Source organism: Phalacrocorax aristotelis, chromosome 5 (assembly GCF_949628215.1).
Source record: "Phalacrocorax aristotelis chromosome 5, bGulAri2.1, whole genome shotgun sequence".
NCBI lineage: Eukaryota > Metazoa > Chordata > Aves > Suliformes > Phalacrocoracidae > Phalacrocorax > Phalacrocorax aristotelis.
In genome coordinates, this window is record NC_134280.1 from 19,582,381 (window position 1) to 19,599,536 (window position 17,156).

The window sequence follows — 17,156 nt, forward strand, 5'->3', positions numbered from 1 at the left end:
TTCCCGTTCAATGGGAAACCCTGCATGTGCTCATGTTGGTGGATTACTATACCTCTTCCATGAAACTGCTAGTGCAGGAGAGATTACTGGTAGATGGATAGGACAGAAACATAAGCTAAACTTTGGTGGCTTCCTTCTTCACTTTTTTCTTTCTTTAACTGAAAGTCTGGCCAGGTTGTCTGGAGTGCCCCAGTGAACTAGAAATTATTTTTGTTTGAAGTTCTGGTTAATAAAAAAAACAAACCACAAACAAAAAACAAACCCAAAATCCACAGAAACAAAAAGCCCAAACAAACAGAAATGGTAAGTAGTAAAGTTCTGGCTCTGTACTGAGGAGGTGCTTGCAAACTGGTGATCCCAACCCATTTCACCAACTGCTCAAGGCTATACAAAGTTCCGTGTTCTATAATTTTGACTATTGAGGAGGAGGGGAAGTGGGAAATGTTATATATTTCAAGTCATCTATATTGCTGTTTATAGAGTTCTGTTGTAAATGTGATCCTAGATAAACTTTTTTTTAGCAGACAGGATTCTGTAAAATACACTGTGGCAGTTTTTTCTTTTTTTTTTAATCTAGCCTGTTAAGGTTTTTTTTGCATATATTTTTAATTTAAGGTAGCAGCTGATGCAGTAATATTTTCCTTGTATCCCTACTCCATTTTGGAGTCTGAGACTGTCTGAGACTAAACATATTACTACAATTTTTAATTCATCTGACATATGGTGTAACAAGACAATGTGATCCCTTCAGAAATCTAGGCTGTTTGTTGAGACTTATGTTATTTTGTGGTCTGTTATGTATGCTTGATTATAATTGGTATAAAAATGGGCCTAAACATACAAACTGTTTAGACATAATGCTAGCTTCAAAATATAATCCTGTTGATGTGGAACTAACTGTAAAATTGTGTGTGTACTAGCTTGAAAACTGCAATAAAATTTCAAATTGCTACTAATTAGTGTGTGATTCACAGTGCAAAGTAATATATTTTTCCCTTATTAACTCTGATTTTTAAATTTTTTTTAAATGAACTGGATAATTTTCTCTGTCGTGACTGATCATGATAACTTCTGGTACTGTGGAAAATGCAATACATAGCTTCTGGTGCTTATCATGACAATGCTGCTAGAACCATTAAGATCTGGGAATACAGCTTACTCTTTTTGCCACTTCCACTAATAGAATACGAGTTGGTATTTTCTGTAAGTGTATTGTCTCAGTACAGGAAAAATTGCTCCACGATCACAGTTTTGTTTAGATTTTTAGGCTTAGCAATGTGTAAAAAGCACTGTGCTGATCTAAGAAATCTTTTATTCTTTATGTCACTATATCATCAGGTTATACTACTGACTGACAAAGGGTAAGTAGAGAAGAGCAGTGGTACTCTGGTGAACTTGTAAGGTCCTTTTATTATCACTAATACCTCTGCCTCCCCTGCGTGCTTGCTCGAGTTTGTGTCCTCTCTGCAGGTAGTATTCTGCAATGTTTTTTTCCCTCATAACAGGCTATATGCCCACCATTGGATTTACCCCCACAAAACAATAGTTTTAGGCTCACTTTATGTACCTGATCTTTCCGTACATCCTTTAATACGATGAATTATTATTTTACAAGGATTGTCATTGCATTTATACTCCAGTTGCCCTTCTTTCCCCCTACTTACATAATAATTGTCATGATTGTATGAAACACTTGTTTTGGAGGAGGTAGAGAAGGGAAGAAAAAGTGGGGGGGTGAATACACTTTTAAATTAAAAAGTAATGCAAGTTTTTTTCTGTCTTTAGTTTTTTTTTCTTAGTTAATCTTTCTGAATTTTGCTTAGATATAACAGCTGAAAATATGTACTGAAAGGGTTAAGCCGGCATGAAAGAATTCATTTCCACTTTAATGACCTAGCCTTGCTGGGTTAGGACGATGGGGAACATGCTTCTGACTTGTACTCCTATTGCCAATTAACACCTCCTATAACAGGTTGCCTCAGCTAGTCATTGAAGCAGAGGCAGTAGAAATAGTTTACATGCAGCTTGTTTTTCACACTAGTTGTTTAATACTCACAAAATTAAACTATTAAAAGGTTCTTTCATACCTTACTGGGAAAGAAATAAACGCTATAGTGGTCAGTGTTCGCTTGTGTGTCCTATGTTCACATCTAAATTGTTTCAGTTGCAAAATTAAAAAAAAGTAGCAATGATTGTAGCAATTCTTATAGTTTGTACAGAAATGTTGTTTGGTGCAATAAAGCTAAGATTTGCTCTACAGCACTTTAGTTCACTGCCATTTTTTTATTGCAGTTGCCCTTGCAAAACTGAGTTTCTTTGTTGAAACAACTATGATTTATTTCAAAATCATCCTTTGTGCTATTAATGTGACACCAGAGTAGTGTTTAAGATTCATTTAAACAATAGAAAGTGTCTCCATTTGTGGAATATTTCTCAGTTGCTTGTATAATTAATTGAGTCCACTTTCTATATCTATTTGAATAAATGTAAAATAGTACAAATAAAGAGCAGTGCTCTAAAATGACACTTTAGTTCACATTTAATCAGCAGGTATTTTAATAACATAATAAAATTGGCTAAATAATTGATACCAGTTCACACTAAGAGAAAGGTGGAGTAATATACCTAAAAGTGTTAATAAATTTGCTAAAAGGCCTGAGTAGATAACACTTCAAGGCGTTAGTTTCTATCCTGTTAGAATGGCAAATGCCTTTAACACTTCGTCAACAAGGGCTGCCCAAGTAAAGGGCTGCTTTTCATATTGGATCATCTCTTTAACTGTTTGAAACAAAAATAGTATCATGAATAATTTAATATTACAATGTAATTTTCTGTTCATAACTTGAATGTGATTCTTTTTCCATTACAAGTGTTGTTGAAAAAATTGAGCAAAAATAAAATGTATGTTAATAGTGGTAGCTTAAATTTACCAATTATTATTTAAATTGGGATTCTGGTGTTCCAAACAAAAACAAAACCAGAGTTTGTTTGGGTTTTATGAGGTGGCTGCCTGTCAGACAGCTCCTTTTGCTGACTGACAGCATGTATAGTTGATTCAGAAGAAACATCCATTTTCAGTAAGCAGCACAACAACAGTATTTTTTAGAACAGTTTTTGAATTTTAATAGTTACTGTGTCCAGCTTATACAAATGCTTTCTTGTTTGGGTTTCTGACACCAGTTAATTTAATTTGGTACTCTGCTTCATAAGGATGGTGCTCCTTTGTGAAAGTTGGCAGGCAGCGAAGTTTATGAACAGTGATAATAGCACATGCTGTGGAGGGTCAGTGTAAAATACTTTGCCTCCATGTAGAGATGAACTAATAAAGTCTGTCTTCCTCTTTGCTTCATGAAAGAAATGCATAAACTTCTGTGGAAGACTAGCAGAAACAGGCCAAAGAAGTCTCAACACGTAACCCGTAGCTAGCTCCCACATACTGTGTAACTAGCATGCAGAAGCCGTGGCTGGCACGCCAAGGCTGTGTTAGATTATCAGCCATTTATGGAAAAGGAGGTGGTCAGAGATGGAAGTAGATTGGTTCCAGTTTCCAAATGTCTTTCTTCAAATTGCATCATCCAAAGCCGAGTAAACTATTTGGAAGACCCAAGATCTAGTCTGTTGGTTTTATCTCTTAAATCTTTAAAAGCTTTATGTTAAGAATTTAATGAACTTTGGGTTTGTAATTTTCTGTAGAAAGACAAGTGTGTGCCTGTAGTATATGTGCCAGTATATGTGAAATGGAATCTGTTGTGAAGATAGATTCTGGACAGGTTTTGCCCTATGGATTCTTTCTTCACCAAAATTCCTGAACTGGTACATCAGAATCATTTCAGAACTCTTTTGAGCAGTTCATTCTAATCTATATTCTAAACAAAGGAAGAAGTATTAAAATTAATACATATAATTGGTACAGTGCAATGAATTGTCTTTTCTTGTAATTTAGCTAGTAGTTATAATCTATAAGGAGAACAGGGCAGACTGAAAGGAGATAGTGAGATCATCACAAAAGAAGCATCTGTGGCCAAAGAAATACTCGGTATGTGCTCTATTTTAGATGATGACTGAGAATTAATAAACCTACATGGTATTTGCATTGTATACTACTATTTGCTAATTTTTAAGAGTTCAGGTAAATTGGTTGAACTGTGTGATAAGAGTGGAAGCTAAACTTTCTAGTCTTCAATATTTTTACTACCTCAGGCATGTGCTTGAAGTGAAACAGTGAATTTTGCAGTATCTCCTAACATTTAGTGTAGTAATTTATAAATATACCCACTTAAACTCACATTTAGGGTGCAGAATCATTCACAGTGAATACTATGGCTTTAAAAAAAAAAAAAAGATTTTAAGCAAGTTCATTTACACCAATGAAGCATTTTATGAATTAGCAATGCTTCCTATGCTGAAAATGAGTTGTTGGCTATGGGTGCTGACAGCTGGCAGGAGAGCTTTAACATAAATTTTAAAAACAGAAACCACTTTATCTCATAGAATGCCTAAAGGATTGATCAAGTATAATAAGAAATATCCTCTCTTCTGGACCATCGCCAAGGTAAACAAGGACTTGAAAGCTCCAAGGAGTATAGAAATAATAAAAGAAGGAAAGATTAGGGATGAGTGCAGTAGGGTAACACCCTGCTTTAGTTCCTACCTTTGCTTGAACTGAAGGTAATTTAGTTGCCTTGTTACAGAAACAAAATGTAACAATGTTTGCTTTATCTTCTCCCTGTAAGTGTTGAATCTACTGACTGATTTTAAATAGATTTTAAAATGGGAAAAGTTATGAAGAATAATTAAACTCTTACAAGTTGTGAACAGAGGTGTCTACACAGGGGACAGAGAAGTGATTAATGCCTCAGCTGCAGGAAGGGTGTCAGTGTGATCTGCTGTCTTAGCAGACATTAGAGACTCCATGTAGGAAAGCCTATTCAAGAACCAGTCTGTGGAATAAATTGAAGTTCAAGCTTTTGATTTTTGAGAGGGTAGTCTCGATCAAACATCAACTTTGGCCTTTCTTATGCTATTCTTTAGTTTATAAAATACTGAATGGTGTAATGGGATGCTTGCTTACAGTGAAATGTTAAACAAAATCTGGGATGAATGTAGAATATGTATGGTGATTACAGCATGGATGTTGTCATAGAATCGTTAAGGGTCTTTTCCAACCTTAAGATCATCAAGTCCAACCGCTAACCTATCACTGCCAAGTCCACCACTAAACCATATCCTTAAGCACGACATCTACCCTTCTTTTAAATACCTCCAGGGATGGAGACTCCACCACCTCCCTGGGCAGCCTGTTCCAATGCCTGACAACCCTTTCGGTGAAGAAGTTTTTCCTAATATCCAACCTAAACTTCCCTGGCGCAGCTTGAGGGCATTTCCTCTTGTCCTATCGCTTGTTACTGGGGAGGAGAGACCAACCCCTGCCTCGCTACAACCTCCTTTCAGGTAGTTGTAGAGAGCAATAAGGTCTCCCCTCAGCCTCCTCTTCTTCAGGCTAAACAACCCCAGTTCCCTCAGCCGCTCCTCATACGACTTGTTCTCTAGACCCTTCACCAGCTTTGTTGCCCTTCTTTGGACACGCTCCAGCACCTCGATGTCCTTGTAGTGAGAGGCCCAAAACTGCACACAGTACTCGAGGTGCAGCCTCACCAGTTCTTACTAAAGCAGAAGGTTACTGTGCTTGTACTTTTACCCTTACTTCAGACCCTCTCTGGTCTAGAACTGGTAGGAAATTGGAAGAGAGCTTTGTTTATGAAGAAAGGGCTTGTTACGAAACTAATAAGTCTTTTTTTTTTTTTTTTAATTAAAACCCAGCTCCTCTATGCTCTATTCTTAGCAGTGATTAAGTGGAAATATGATCCTTTGTGCTTTCCAAAGTATTAAGTCTTCTAAATTAAAAGAAGATAATTTAGAATAGACTTAAAGCAGGAGAGATACAGTTAAGAAAGTAAACTTACATGTTTATGGAGGAAAAACCCCATAGTAACAGTGTCAGAAAATGATTGGGCATTTGAAGCTTTGTCAGTCAGTTTAGTTGTAAATTAGGAGTAAGTGATTCAGGTGCCCTGTGCATCTGGTTCTATGGAATGTTCAGAACAACTGCTTGTAGAGTTTTTCATTGTAGGTGTTAGAGGAACACTTCTCCACTGGAGCATCTCACTGTTGGGCTATGGTTAGTCAGGGGAATAATTGATAAAGAGGTAGAATTGACTAAAACACGGACCTTTCGCAAGAATATTGCAGAAGGTGAAAAGGTAAACCTGCTGCAAGGTGCCTGATGGAAAGGTCAAAGTGACAAGAATAAGCAACGAGTTGTAAGAAGTGAGGGAGAGCAAATAGCAAGAGGTGGTGGTCAGCAGTATTGAAGTTGGAAATAAAGGTTTGAAGGTGTCAGGAAGCAGTTGTGGTTGACACAGATCTGTGCATGTATGTGAGTTTCAAAATACAAAGATTGGATCTGGAGCTAATAGAGAAAGTATTTGTTGACGTTGGGGGGGATTTTTCTTACTGCCTTTAAAGCATTCTGGAGGCTAGGTGATGTTTTTCTGTGTGTGTAAAAGTGAAAGTATGCAGAAAGGTCAAATACTATACAAATTTAATATGCTGATTACTTAAGTTTCTGGCTTTATCTTCAGGAGGTGATGGCTTGTCCCAGTTGCTATGTCTTCTGTTTCATGTCACGTGGATGTGTGTTGTACTGAATTTTTCCACTTTAAGTTAAAAATAATTTACTAAAAAAATTTCTTTTTTTGTCCAATTTTGCTTAGATTATAAGTTCTAAATCTACAAAACGTTTGTGTAAAGGCACCATTTTTTTCCCTCCTTAAACGTAATGAGGAGTATCTCTTTTTTACCGTACTCCATAGTTGCTTTGTTGCCCTTCTAAGTTTACATCACTTAGTGCAGAAGTAATCTTTTGTCTTTTCAGTAGAAATTTGTTGTGCACAATTTGGTAATAAAGTAATGAATGTACTGCTAATTGGTCCTAATGAGGTACGTTGATATAGAATTCCATATATATGAGCAATTTGTGTCTTGTTCCTCAAGAAAGGGACATTTAAACTGCTGCCTCCTGTGTTTTTCATTTTCAGCAGTACACAGAACCTGTTTCAACCAATCATTCACACCTGGGACAGTTGTGCTAATTTTTGAATAACTACTCATAAGGCAAAGAGCAAAGTATTTTGTTCACAGCTTTTCCACCTAGGGATCGGAGGTCCATTTTTTCTCTCACTGTACCGGTGTATCTGCAAAGTACTCCCATAGCCTTTATCTGCAAGTCCTCTTTAGCTTGAAAGCTGATGAAGCAAAGGGAAATTGCTGTTTGTGTTGGTGCCAGTTAATCATGCTAGCCCAGCAGCATTTACATTCACACCGCTGTAAGAAACACATAGTTAATTGGAGAACTGGCTGTATTTTACAGCTGACGAAGGTTAGCATTGCGGCAAGGCTGACTAATGGAAACTTATCTGACTCTTAGCCTCTATGTCTTGTGAGAGGTTTGTACCGAGTACAATACTTGCCAGTTTTTTATTTGGCTGATTCTGCTAAGATTGCTCTTTAGATGTGTATTGTTTTGGGGTGGGGGGAGACAGGGGATGGTGGCTAGGTGACTTGCATTACAAAATAGGTTTAATGAAGGAAGGTGCTGTAAAGAAGTGTTTGGGGTTTGGGTGTGCTTTTTCTTGGTTTTGTTTGTAAGAACTGCATCTAGCACACAAAGTCACAATTATATATGTATTTTCCTGTAAGTTTTCTAATATGGAAAACAAAAGAAAATGTTTAGAAACTGCAGAATAGCAATGGTGGAGAAAATAATTACGTATTCTTTTCGTAGGGGCCACCAACAGATGCTCCTGCGGTCGATACAGCGGAACAGGTTTATATCTCTTCCCTTGCACTGCTGAAAGTAAGTGTTCTGTGTGTGCTGCATCTGTGTATAGTGCTGGAGATAGAGCACCCGGCACCTACCCAAAGTTTATGGATTTTGTGCTCCTTAGGTGCTGGTCAGACTGATTTTTAAAATAAATAAATGCTGTTTGGAACACTCAGAGTACGAAAATTCTGTTAATAACTTCTGTTTCGTTGGCTTCATTTTTACTATTTTATAGTTCCTTACAGTTTCCTAAAGTACTCTCAGTTGCAAATTATCTATAGATCAACAAAGGCTGAAAGAACTATCCCAAGTCAAACTTGAACCTCCTGTTAAATATCCAGTGTCATTTGGTCTTAATTCCAGATGTTGAAGCATGGTCGTGCTGGTGTCCCTATGGAAGTTATGGGTCTGATGCTCGGAGAATTTGTTGATGACTACACTGTGAGAGTGATTGATGTTTTTGCAATGCCACAGTCGGGAACGGTGAGTCCTTTGCAGCTAGACCTTGATAGTTTTGTTTGCCTGTTTGTTTTTCCCTTATGGTAAATATTTTTTCAAAGCTTTTCCTGCTTTACCTCATTTATGCAATCTTAAGGTATAACCTGCGAGGTATAATTTGAACATGTCTAATGGATTTAAGGGTTTCAGTAAAAAAAAAAAAAAGAGCTAAAGCAGATTTTTTTTTTGAGCAAAGACTAGTACACGTGTATATCAATATATGGAGCTGTTATGTCTTTAAATTTATATAAATACATTGGTATAACATCACTTGTAAGATTTATAAATTGATAACTTTAAGAACTCATATACTATGAGCCAGGGGAAGGATTCAAAATTTAAAAGGTTTGATTAGAAGTGTATCATGCCTTTAACTGTGGTGGTGCTACAGATACTCTTCAAACTTGTTGTCCATAATAGATCTTACAGTGGCATGTCTCTTAAATGATATTTTTGTGATGTGAAAAATTTTGAGTAATAATTTTCACATTGTGAAGATATATTTTAAAGTGAAATGAGCCAATGGGCATAATAGGAATTTATGATGCTTTTTTTTGGTGTAACTTGAATGAAATATTGTTCTTAAAAGAAGTACGGATGCCTTCAACTCAGAGCTGCACATCAATGAAGTGTTTTAATTCTTTTGTCCTGAGTTTATTCTATGCATGTGCATAGTATAAGTAGAATCTGAAAAAAGCCAGTATATGATATTTACCTTGAATAAAACCTGTAGAGCTAGCTGAGCTTGTGAGAAAAAACAGGCCAGAGTTTGCAGAGCAAAGAGGAGGAAAAGTTGAATTCCTATGCCTATTTAATCATGTTTTATCATAGTAGAGATGACCTAAATGGCAATTCAAAATCTTCCTTCAGCATTTTAAAAATCACATTGAAATATAGTTATAAAAATTGTATTTTACATTTAAGGTTGTTCTATCACGTAGTTCTAAAGCATTTGGGTTGCCCTTTTAAACAGACGCTTAGGAATGGTGTTTAAATTTTTCTTTGTAAAGTAACAAGTTAAAAGATAATATTGCTTTATGCACAACTACTATGATTTTTGTCTGTCTTCTACATCAGGGTGTCAGTGTAGAGGCAGTTGATCCTGTATTTCAAGCAAAAATGTTGGATATGCTGAAACAGACGGGAAGGTAAGTCACCCTAAAGAGGGCTGACAGTAACAAGTACTCCCTGTGTGTTGTTTAAAGAAACAGCTGGCTTTCCAGAAAACTAGTGATTCAGGGGCTATCAATAATGTTTAAAAAGAGATAATTGGCCCAGAAATCAGGTGAGTAGCATAGCATGTAATTCAGTCCACCTCATGCATTTCAGTTGTCAGGAGATTGTCACTCATGTTATACCCACAGCTTTGATTATTACGCAGAAAAATTAGAATGATGCTCAATTTAGTATAGGCAGTTACTAGACAGTACCTGCTTAAAAGATTGATTTTGTTTTTCTTTTAATTAAGATTCAAAAATTACAAAGTTGTAGCTTATTTATGAGCTATTGTAATGAAAAGAAAGGGAAAATAAGTCTGTAAAAGACCCTAGTATTTAAACAAATTTTTATTTCACTCCTACCTCTCAACAGTTGTCGCCTGCTTGCTCAAATTCTTTTACTGTGGGAAAAACTTCAAAATTAATGTTAGCAAAAGGCTCAGCAGCTGAACAGAACAGTGCAAATTGCTTTTTGACTGAGTTCCTAGTTCTACTGCTGGTTTAATTGATATTTAATCCTTTCCCACCGTTGGTTCCTGTTGTCCATGTCTGAAATGGACTTTCTGCCGTGAAAATTCAACCCTTGACGCCAAGGAGTTAAAGAGTAGATATTTACTCAAGTGCTGAAAGGGTAAAAACTGGTTCAGGGAAGGTGTGGTAACAGGGGTGAAAAACTGAAAGCATGATCTAGCACTGCTAATGCACATCCCTTAATGATAACCCTCTTTTGTCGCATTTATTCACGTCCATGTTTTCACCATACTATGGTGAGTAATTTAAATATTTCTAATGGTGTTTTTTTTCACAGCTCAACCTAATTTATGCCCCGATACATTATTTTTTCTTCTTGCCTTATATGTTTTTATTTTTAAGAATCACAATGTCCTCTTTGTTTCAGACCTGAGATGGTAGTTGGTTGGTATCATAGTCACCCTGGCTTTGGCTGTTGGTTGTCTGGTGTAGATATCAATACTCAGCAGAGCTTTGAAGCCTTATCAGAAAGAGCTGTTGCTGTTGTGGTGGATCCCATTCAGAGTGTTAAAGGAAAGGTATAGTAGGCTTGCCTTTTTTTTTTTTTTTTTTTTTTTGGGGTACTTTGGTAAGATTTAATATAGAAGCACTGTAAATATGTGTAAGGTTTTGATTTTTTTGGACGCCCATTCTGCATTAAAAAATAAAAATTAAAAACACTTCTCTATGTAAATGAAAAGATCATTTTTAGTTTATTCTGCATCTTACATCAGTAGCCTTTAAACAGGCTGCAAGTCTTTGATATTGTCAGTACACTTACCCAATCATAATCCTCCCTTAATATTTTGCTATTCAGCTGTCACTCAACATGTTTGCAACTAATAATCCAAGTATATATTTTTTCAGATATTACATTTTAGCCACAAAATCTAAGATCAGTTACTAGCAGATTGGAATAGGTTCAGCCGCTTAATGTGGGTACTAAGAAGGCATTGATTTACAGGCATTGCATATGATGGCTTTTAGTATCATTTTTATTCCAAATGTTTTGGGCAATGAAACTTTACAGAAGACTTGGTATCAAGCATTTGAGTTTGAGAAGTGTGCAGATAAATGATTAAGTATGTTAAATGATTATAAAAAGAGATTAACTTGCAAAGCATATTGGGTTATAGTTGTCCTTTGTTGAAATCTCTTTTGTTCTTGTTTAGTTCTCTTTTTATTTCTTTCTAGCCCCATATGCCATTTTCCTATTTCCTGCCTCATGACAGCAGGGAGCAGCTCTATTATCACCTTCACAGAGCTGTCTGCAAATGTGAGAGGCAATTCGATTTTGCTCAACCACAGGGAGAGTGGATTAGAAAAACTACAGAACGTACAGAAATTGGCTAGGTGGTTTACTGCTTTAAAATACTGCTGAGGTGTTTTGTTTGAGCATGCACTCCCATTGTATTGTAGAATAATTATTGAAATGCGTCATGGTATATATGGATGATATTAATGTAAATTTATAAATATTTTAAAAGTAAGCGTTCATCTTCTGTAAAGCTGTAGTGTCATATTTCCTGTGAGATAGCTCAGATTAAAGCTACCAAACAATTCCACTAAGAGTTCCCTTAATTTCATAATAGACTCTTCTGAAGCTACAGTTGCATTTTCAGTTGTGTTTTTTAGATTTCTGAATTTTATAGCAAATTTGTTGATGTAACAGGCAATTGAAAAATTAATAGGGTCCAAACAACTAGAAGCTATTAGACATCTGAATCAATTTTGCTTCCTCCTAAATTGTATAAAGTGTAGAAGAAAAATTAGGTGGTTTTTCTGGAGGGAAAAAATATATATGAAGTAGAATATTTAATTACTTCTGACTTATTTTTTCTAGAACTTCTTCCTTTTGCTTTTTCTTATTTTCCAACTCCAATAGAAATGTTGAAATAGGATTCTTTTTATTTTGTCAAAATATAATTTTTTTGGACTATACTAGTAATTACTTTAGACCTCACTAGCTATTAAATCCATTAAGGAGAAAAGACTCCCAGTAAGTCACACCACTGTTATACCACGCATGCTCACTAAGTGCCTTTTTAAAATAATTTTTTGCCACTGTTGTTTGACACAGATGTCATCTTTGATGGTCTTTGTTCTCTTCAAGACAATAATCTTTGGCATGTTTATTTTGAATGCGAACAAATTTTTGTCCATATAAGCATTTCTGGAATTTTTGTCTATCTGAACATTTCTCAATTACAGCTCTTCTTATGGCATTGCTGCTAGTACTTGAGATCACTGGAAGTCTTGTAGTGTTTGTTTTTCATACATGTCTAGCTGCTACAGTCAGATTAAATGACATTCTCAGGTTTTGCATTTAAAAAAAGTTTACATCTGTCATGTTTCTGGCAAGTGCATCCTTAAAAGCCTAGAAATAGAAAGAATCCCCCTAATTATGAATACCAGTTCTAACTAATTTTGTGGGTGAGATCGGGCTATGGAATGTGTATGACTCTTATGATCCTGGTTGGCAAGATCACTTATATTAAAATGTATTTGATTTTAGATAACTGAATGAAGAACTCGCTTCAGTATTAGAGCTCAAGGGGACTTCTTAGGTCAGGTTTGACTGCTTCATGTGCCTGGTTGCCTTAGTATGGCATCCAGTGCCTCTTCATACATTAGACGACTCGAGCTAAGCCTTATTCAGGGAAGTACCTGATTTTTTTTCTCACCACCAGAAAAAGAACTGCTTGCAGTGGTAATTTTGCTGGTGCAGTAGCCACTATACTGGTGGGCTTTTGCTTGTGCATGTAGCTATGTGAGTCTAAGATCATTACTCATTATACCTTTTACTAGCATAACTGTCTGGCAAAAGAATTGTAGTGAACATGTGGCATAGAAGATTTTAATATGGTATGTTTTGACTGAGATTACATGTATTTAAAAACAAAGTCCAAAATAACACATTACCTAATTTTAAACCTGCCTCAGGGCAGGTCCATGCCCATATAAATTGCCATGGCTCAGTGAAGCAGTCATGGTTGTGCTAGTGAAGAATAACCGGGGCAGAGGTTATTTTCACGTGTCAGGAGTTGAAATGAATTCTGATGAGGAGCTTCAGGTTCACCTTGACTAGCTAAAGCATTAAAAAGCAGTTTGCCCTGTCACTGGTAGAAAGCGAACACTTGTTAACTTCTTTTTTAGCTGTCCTTGTCTGGATACGTGTGTTCCAAACACCTAGTACGACAGGGGTGTATGATTACAATTTAAGGATAAGAATACATAAAATTCTCACCAGTTTAAAAGATAAAAGTCATTTTATGTCTTCTTAAAGCCAGTGAGCAAAAATAAAAAGTAATATAAATAATTACATAAAAATAAAACCATCATATAGATCTTTGGATTAAATGCCAACTGCTATAATGACCATTTTAGGACTGGGATGATATTGTGTAAATACAGAGGACAACTGAAGGACAAATGATTCTAAATACCAACCTCATCACTCTACATACGTATTCTTGCACACGCATTATGGTTTTTCATGACTGTACCATACATGGCAATTTTTAGGCTAATAATATTCTAGCTGCCTGTAAAATAAACTGACAACAGATCAGTGAATTTCAACTGGAGCTCAATCTTATCAGGACCCAGAGAGAAAAAGCTTTATGTTTTGGCTTTTTTTTTTAAATTGATTTATATGAATGAAGTCAAAATAAGCATGCTGAAATGTGGCCAGTGGGGCAATCTGGCTAGCTATGACATCATCTTGTACTTACTAATAAACCTTTCTTTTACCTGCTCTAGTCTTCCAGCCTGTGCAATGGAAGTTGTAATACATGTTTAAAATATTCCACAGACCAGTAATTTTATTAAAGATCTGGAATAAAGCTAAATATTGACATTTCATTTTTATTTCTAACATACATTTTAAAATATCTATACAGAGAACTATATACCTTTGCCAAATGTTAAAAATAAATTTTTTGTTGGCCTTAACTTAGCAGCTGTTCCTCACCTCTTAATGAAAATATAACTATATTAAACACACTGTAAGATAGTATCTTTAACTCCACAAGCATTAACTTACTGTGTTGCACTCGTATTAAATTAAGAAAAAAGTGGTGTTTTCATTGGTTTTCCTTGATTAACAATTGTTGGCGTAAGGCTTGGTAAAATATAAAAAATTGTTGAAAGTTCACTTCGTACATCTGAGAGGTTTGTTGACACTCGTGGTGTTTAATAGGGTATGTAGCAAAATACCTTATTCATACAGCAAAATTTCATGTCTGTTATGCTGTATTCTTTCCTAGCAAGACACTGTCAGAAGTATTTGTAGGACGATCTCTTGGTTTATGGCAAAGATCTTGGTTGTAATTGATTGCTGAGGAAAAGACTTGCCTTTGCAACAACTTTTTGTATGTTCTACTTTGCATGTTAATCACCTCTTGATGGATAAACCCAAATATGCTATACATCTTAATCTCGGGCTTAAACTATATCCTGCCACTTTCATATAAGAGGTTTTTGCTATGCTATTTTATCCTTATCTTAATCGCACTCAAAGGGTACAAGGAGAAAAAAAAGATGTACATTTGGGTAGCCAGGTAAATCAAAATAATTCCACTTGTAAATTATCTCAGGAGATCATGTAGTCTAGCTTTATGCCGAGCACAGTGTCAGCGTTGATTTTAGACCAGCTCACTTAGGGTTTTGTCCACTTGAGTCTTTAGATGCAACAGGCTCATGGGAATACCTGTTCCAATACTTTATTACTCTTGCAGTTGGTTCACCCCCCTCCCCCCTTATGTACAGTTAGCAGCTCCCCATTTCAGTCTATTACTACTGTCTCCTGCCACATACACCATTAAAGAACCTTGTTCTGTGGTCTGAGTAACCTCTTCTGGAATTGGAAGGTTTGATACTTCAAAGAGTAGACAGAATGTGGGCTGTAGTCTGAAACCATTTTGTTCAAGTGGTTTCTTTTCTGTGGAAGTCATAAATTGCTTGCTTTTGTTCAGTTGATGAGATCTTTAGAATTTTATTCTAAAAGGGGTAACAAATGTGATGAATTTTATCATTTGTTCTCTTACTCATTTTTAAAGTGTGAAAAAAATTATTCTTATCATGTTCCTGGAAGTCCCAAAGAGGGACAGTTACACTGTATGTTAAAAAAAAAAAAGTATTATTTGTCCTGAAATAGCTATTATCTGGAGAGAGAGAAAGATGCTGGTTTTCTCCTTGTGCAAATGAAGAGCTGAGAAGAGAGCTTAGCTGAGTTGCTGTTGGAGGTCCATAGCAAAATTGTCTGTCCAAAGACAAGGTCTTAAGCAAGACGAAGGTCTCAAAATCCTTTTGAGCGGTTAACAAAGAGAAATAATATCTTTAAATATTAAAATTTCTGTTTAGAATGATAAAGCTTTCTATGCCTATTGTAAAAGTTTAGTGGCTCAAACACTACACACTGAAATTTTGTAGTATTTAATCATGTTTCTAATTTTTATTGTGTTAATGAGATTTTGTCCATTTTTCAAAATGGACAAAATTTATGGAGGCATCAGATAAAATGCCACTGTGAAACCAATGGATCGGAGCTTTGTTTTTCATTTGTTGTTGATCTGTTCTGGTGACCTCTTCCATAAAACACTCTTCCTCTTTTTTTGCCCATTGGTACTTCTAAATCTAAGTGACAACCTGTGTGTAATTACGTATCTATATAAGCAATATGATTTTGTTAACACCTGATTTCAGTTTTTAACTCTTCAGAGTAATAGTTGGTAACTTTGAGTGCTAATCATAAGAATAGGAATTTGCAAATAGTTTTGATGTCTTTGGCTGCTTCTACTTCCAATTTAGGTTAAATTTTCTATACACTACACTGTCTCAGCTTGGTGACATATGTGGGGAAAGGCAGCTGAACTCCTTTCTAAGGCAGTTTTTGTGTTTCATATCCTCTCAACTTATCAAGACAGATATGTATGTGATTTTTTTTTTTAATTTGGTAATTACATGATAGTCTAAAAGAGTGAAACCAAAAGCGGAGAGAGGTTTAACAATTACTTTTGAATGTTGGAATTACCATCTAGCCTCACAAATTTTGAATTTTCTTCAGCTGGACATAAGCCTTAAGTAGTGTTTCTGAAAAGATTGCATGTTTTCAGACCTCCACTCTTTTATCAGAGTGCTGCTATTTTTCCTTCAAACCTGTCCTTTGCCTTGTTTGTTTGAATTAACCACAGGATTGGAGGAGATGGTGACTGCTTTTTAAGAAGGCAGGAAAAAAGCAGTCCTTAAAATGTGTGGAGAGACTAGTGTAATGCCTGAAATTTAAAGTAGCCCGATAAGAATTAAGTTTGTGAGAATTTTAAGTAGTTTGGAGCCACCTAGCAAGATATTTTTTTTATATACCCAACTCCCCCTCCCCACTTCATGCATTTTTCTTAATAACCTAACCTTTACCTTAATAAATCTTCCCCAGATACAAGTGAATTCAACAGTCATTAGGGTACAGCTTGAAAGTATTAATTAAAGCCAACTAAAAACAGTAAATTGACTATATTGTCACTACTGCTTTGGAGACATGTCTGTTTATTGTGACTTATTATGCAGATAATATTTTACAATAAAATATATTTTCAAACATGTGATACCTGCAATCTTATGTCAGTCTTCTATACCTGGAACAACTTTCATTATTAGAACTGGACTTGCTACCACTCTTCTATTGTAAAGGGAAAAATTCTAAAATAGAGAAGATAACTTTACAATGTATAATTTTGGTTGAAATTTCAAGGGTACATTTCTGTACATTTGTACAATGTGTAGTACATTTAGAAACTCTTACAGTACTGTGTTATTTCTTAACATTGACTGAACAGAGTGTTTGATGCAGTAACCTGCATATCAGAGACGGAAACATCCTAATTTGATCTAAGCAAGAACAGTTTCGACAGGAGCCCGATTTGGAGAATAAGGGAAGTAGATACATCTGTGCTGCGCTTGATTACGGTTGATACAATAAAGAGTGATGCTCTTTTTCCTGAAGAATCAAATTTGTAAGAGATGAATTGCATCTCCGCTACAGTGTAGGCCAC

The 17,156-nt window shown here is 35.7% G+C and overlaps 1 protein-coding gene across 3 annotated transcripts in view; it reads left to right on the forward strand.

Annotated features, from left to right (window-relative positions):
* Window positions 1-17,156, forward strand: part of PSMD14 (proteasome 26S subunit, non-ATPase 14) — a 48,315-nt gene that overhangs the window by 15,821 nt on the left and 15,338 nt on the right. For all 3 annotated transcript variants that reach the window (XM_075093299.1, XM_075093301.1, XM_075093302.1), the window contains 4 exons: window positions 7,844-7,915; window positions 8,246-8,365; window positions 9,458-9,528; window positions 10,496-10,646. In XM_075093299.1, the coding sequence (XP_074949400.1) occupies window positions 7,844-7,915; window positions 8,246-8,365; window positions 9,458-9,528; window positions 10,496-10,646 (414 nt within the window). The remainder of the gene's footprint in view (window positions 1-7,843; window positions 7,916-8,245; window positions 8,366-9,457; window positions 9,529-10,495; window positions 10,647-17,156) is intronic.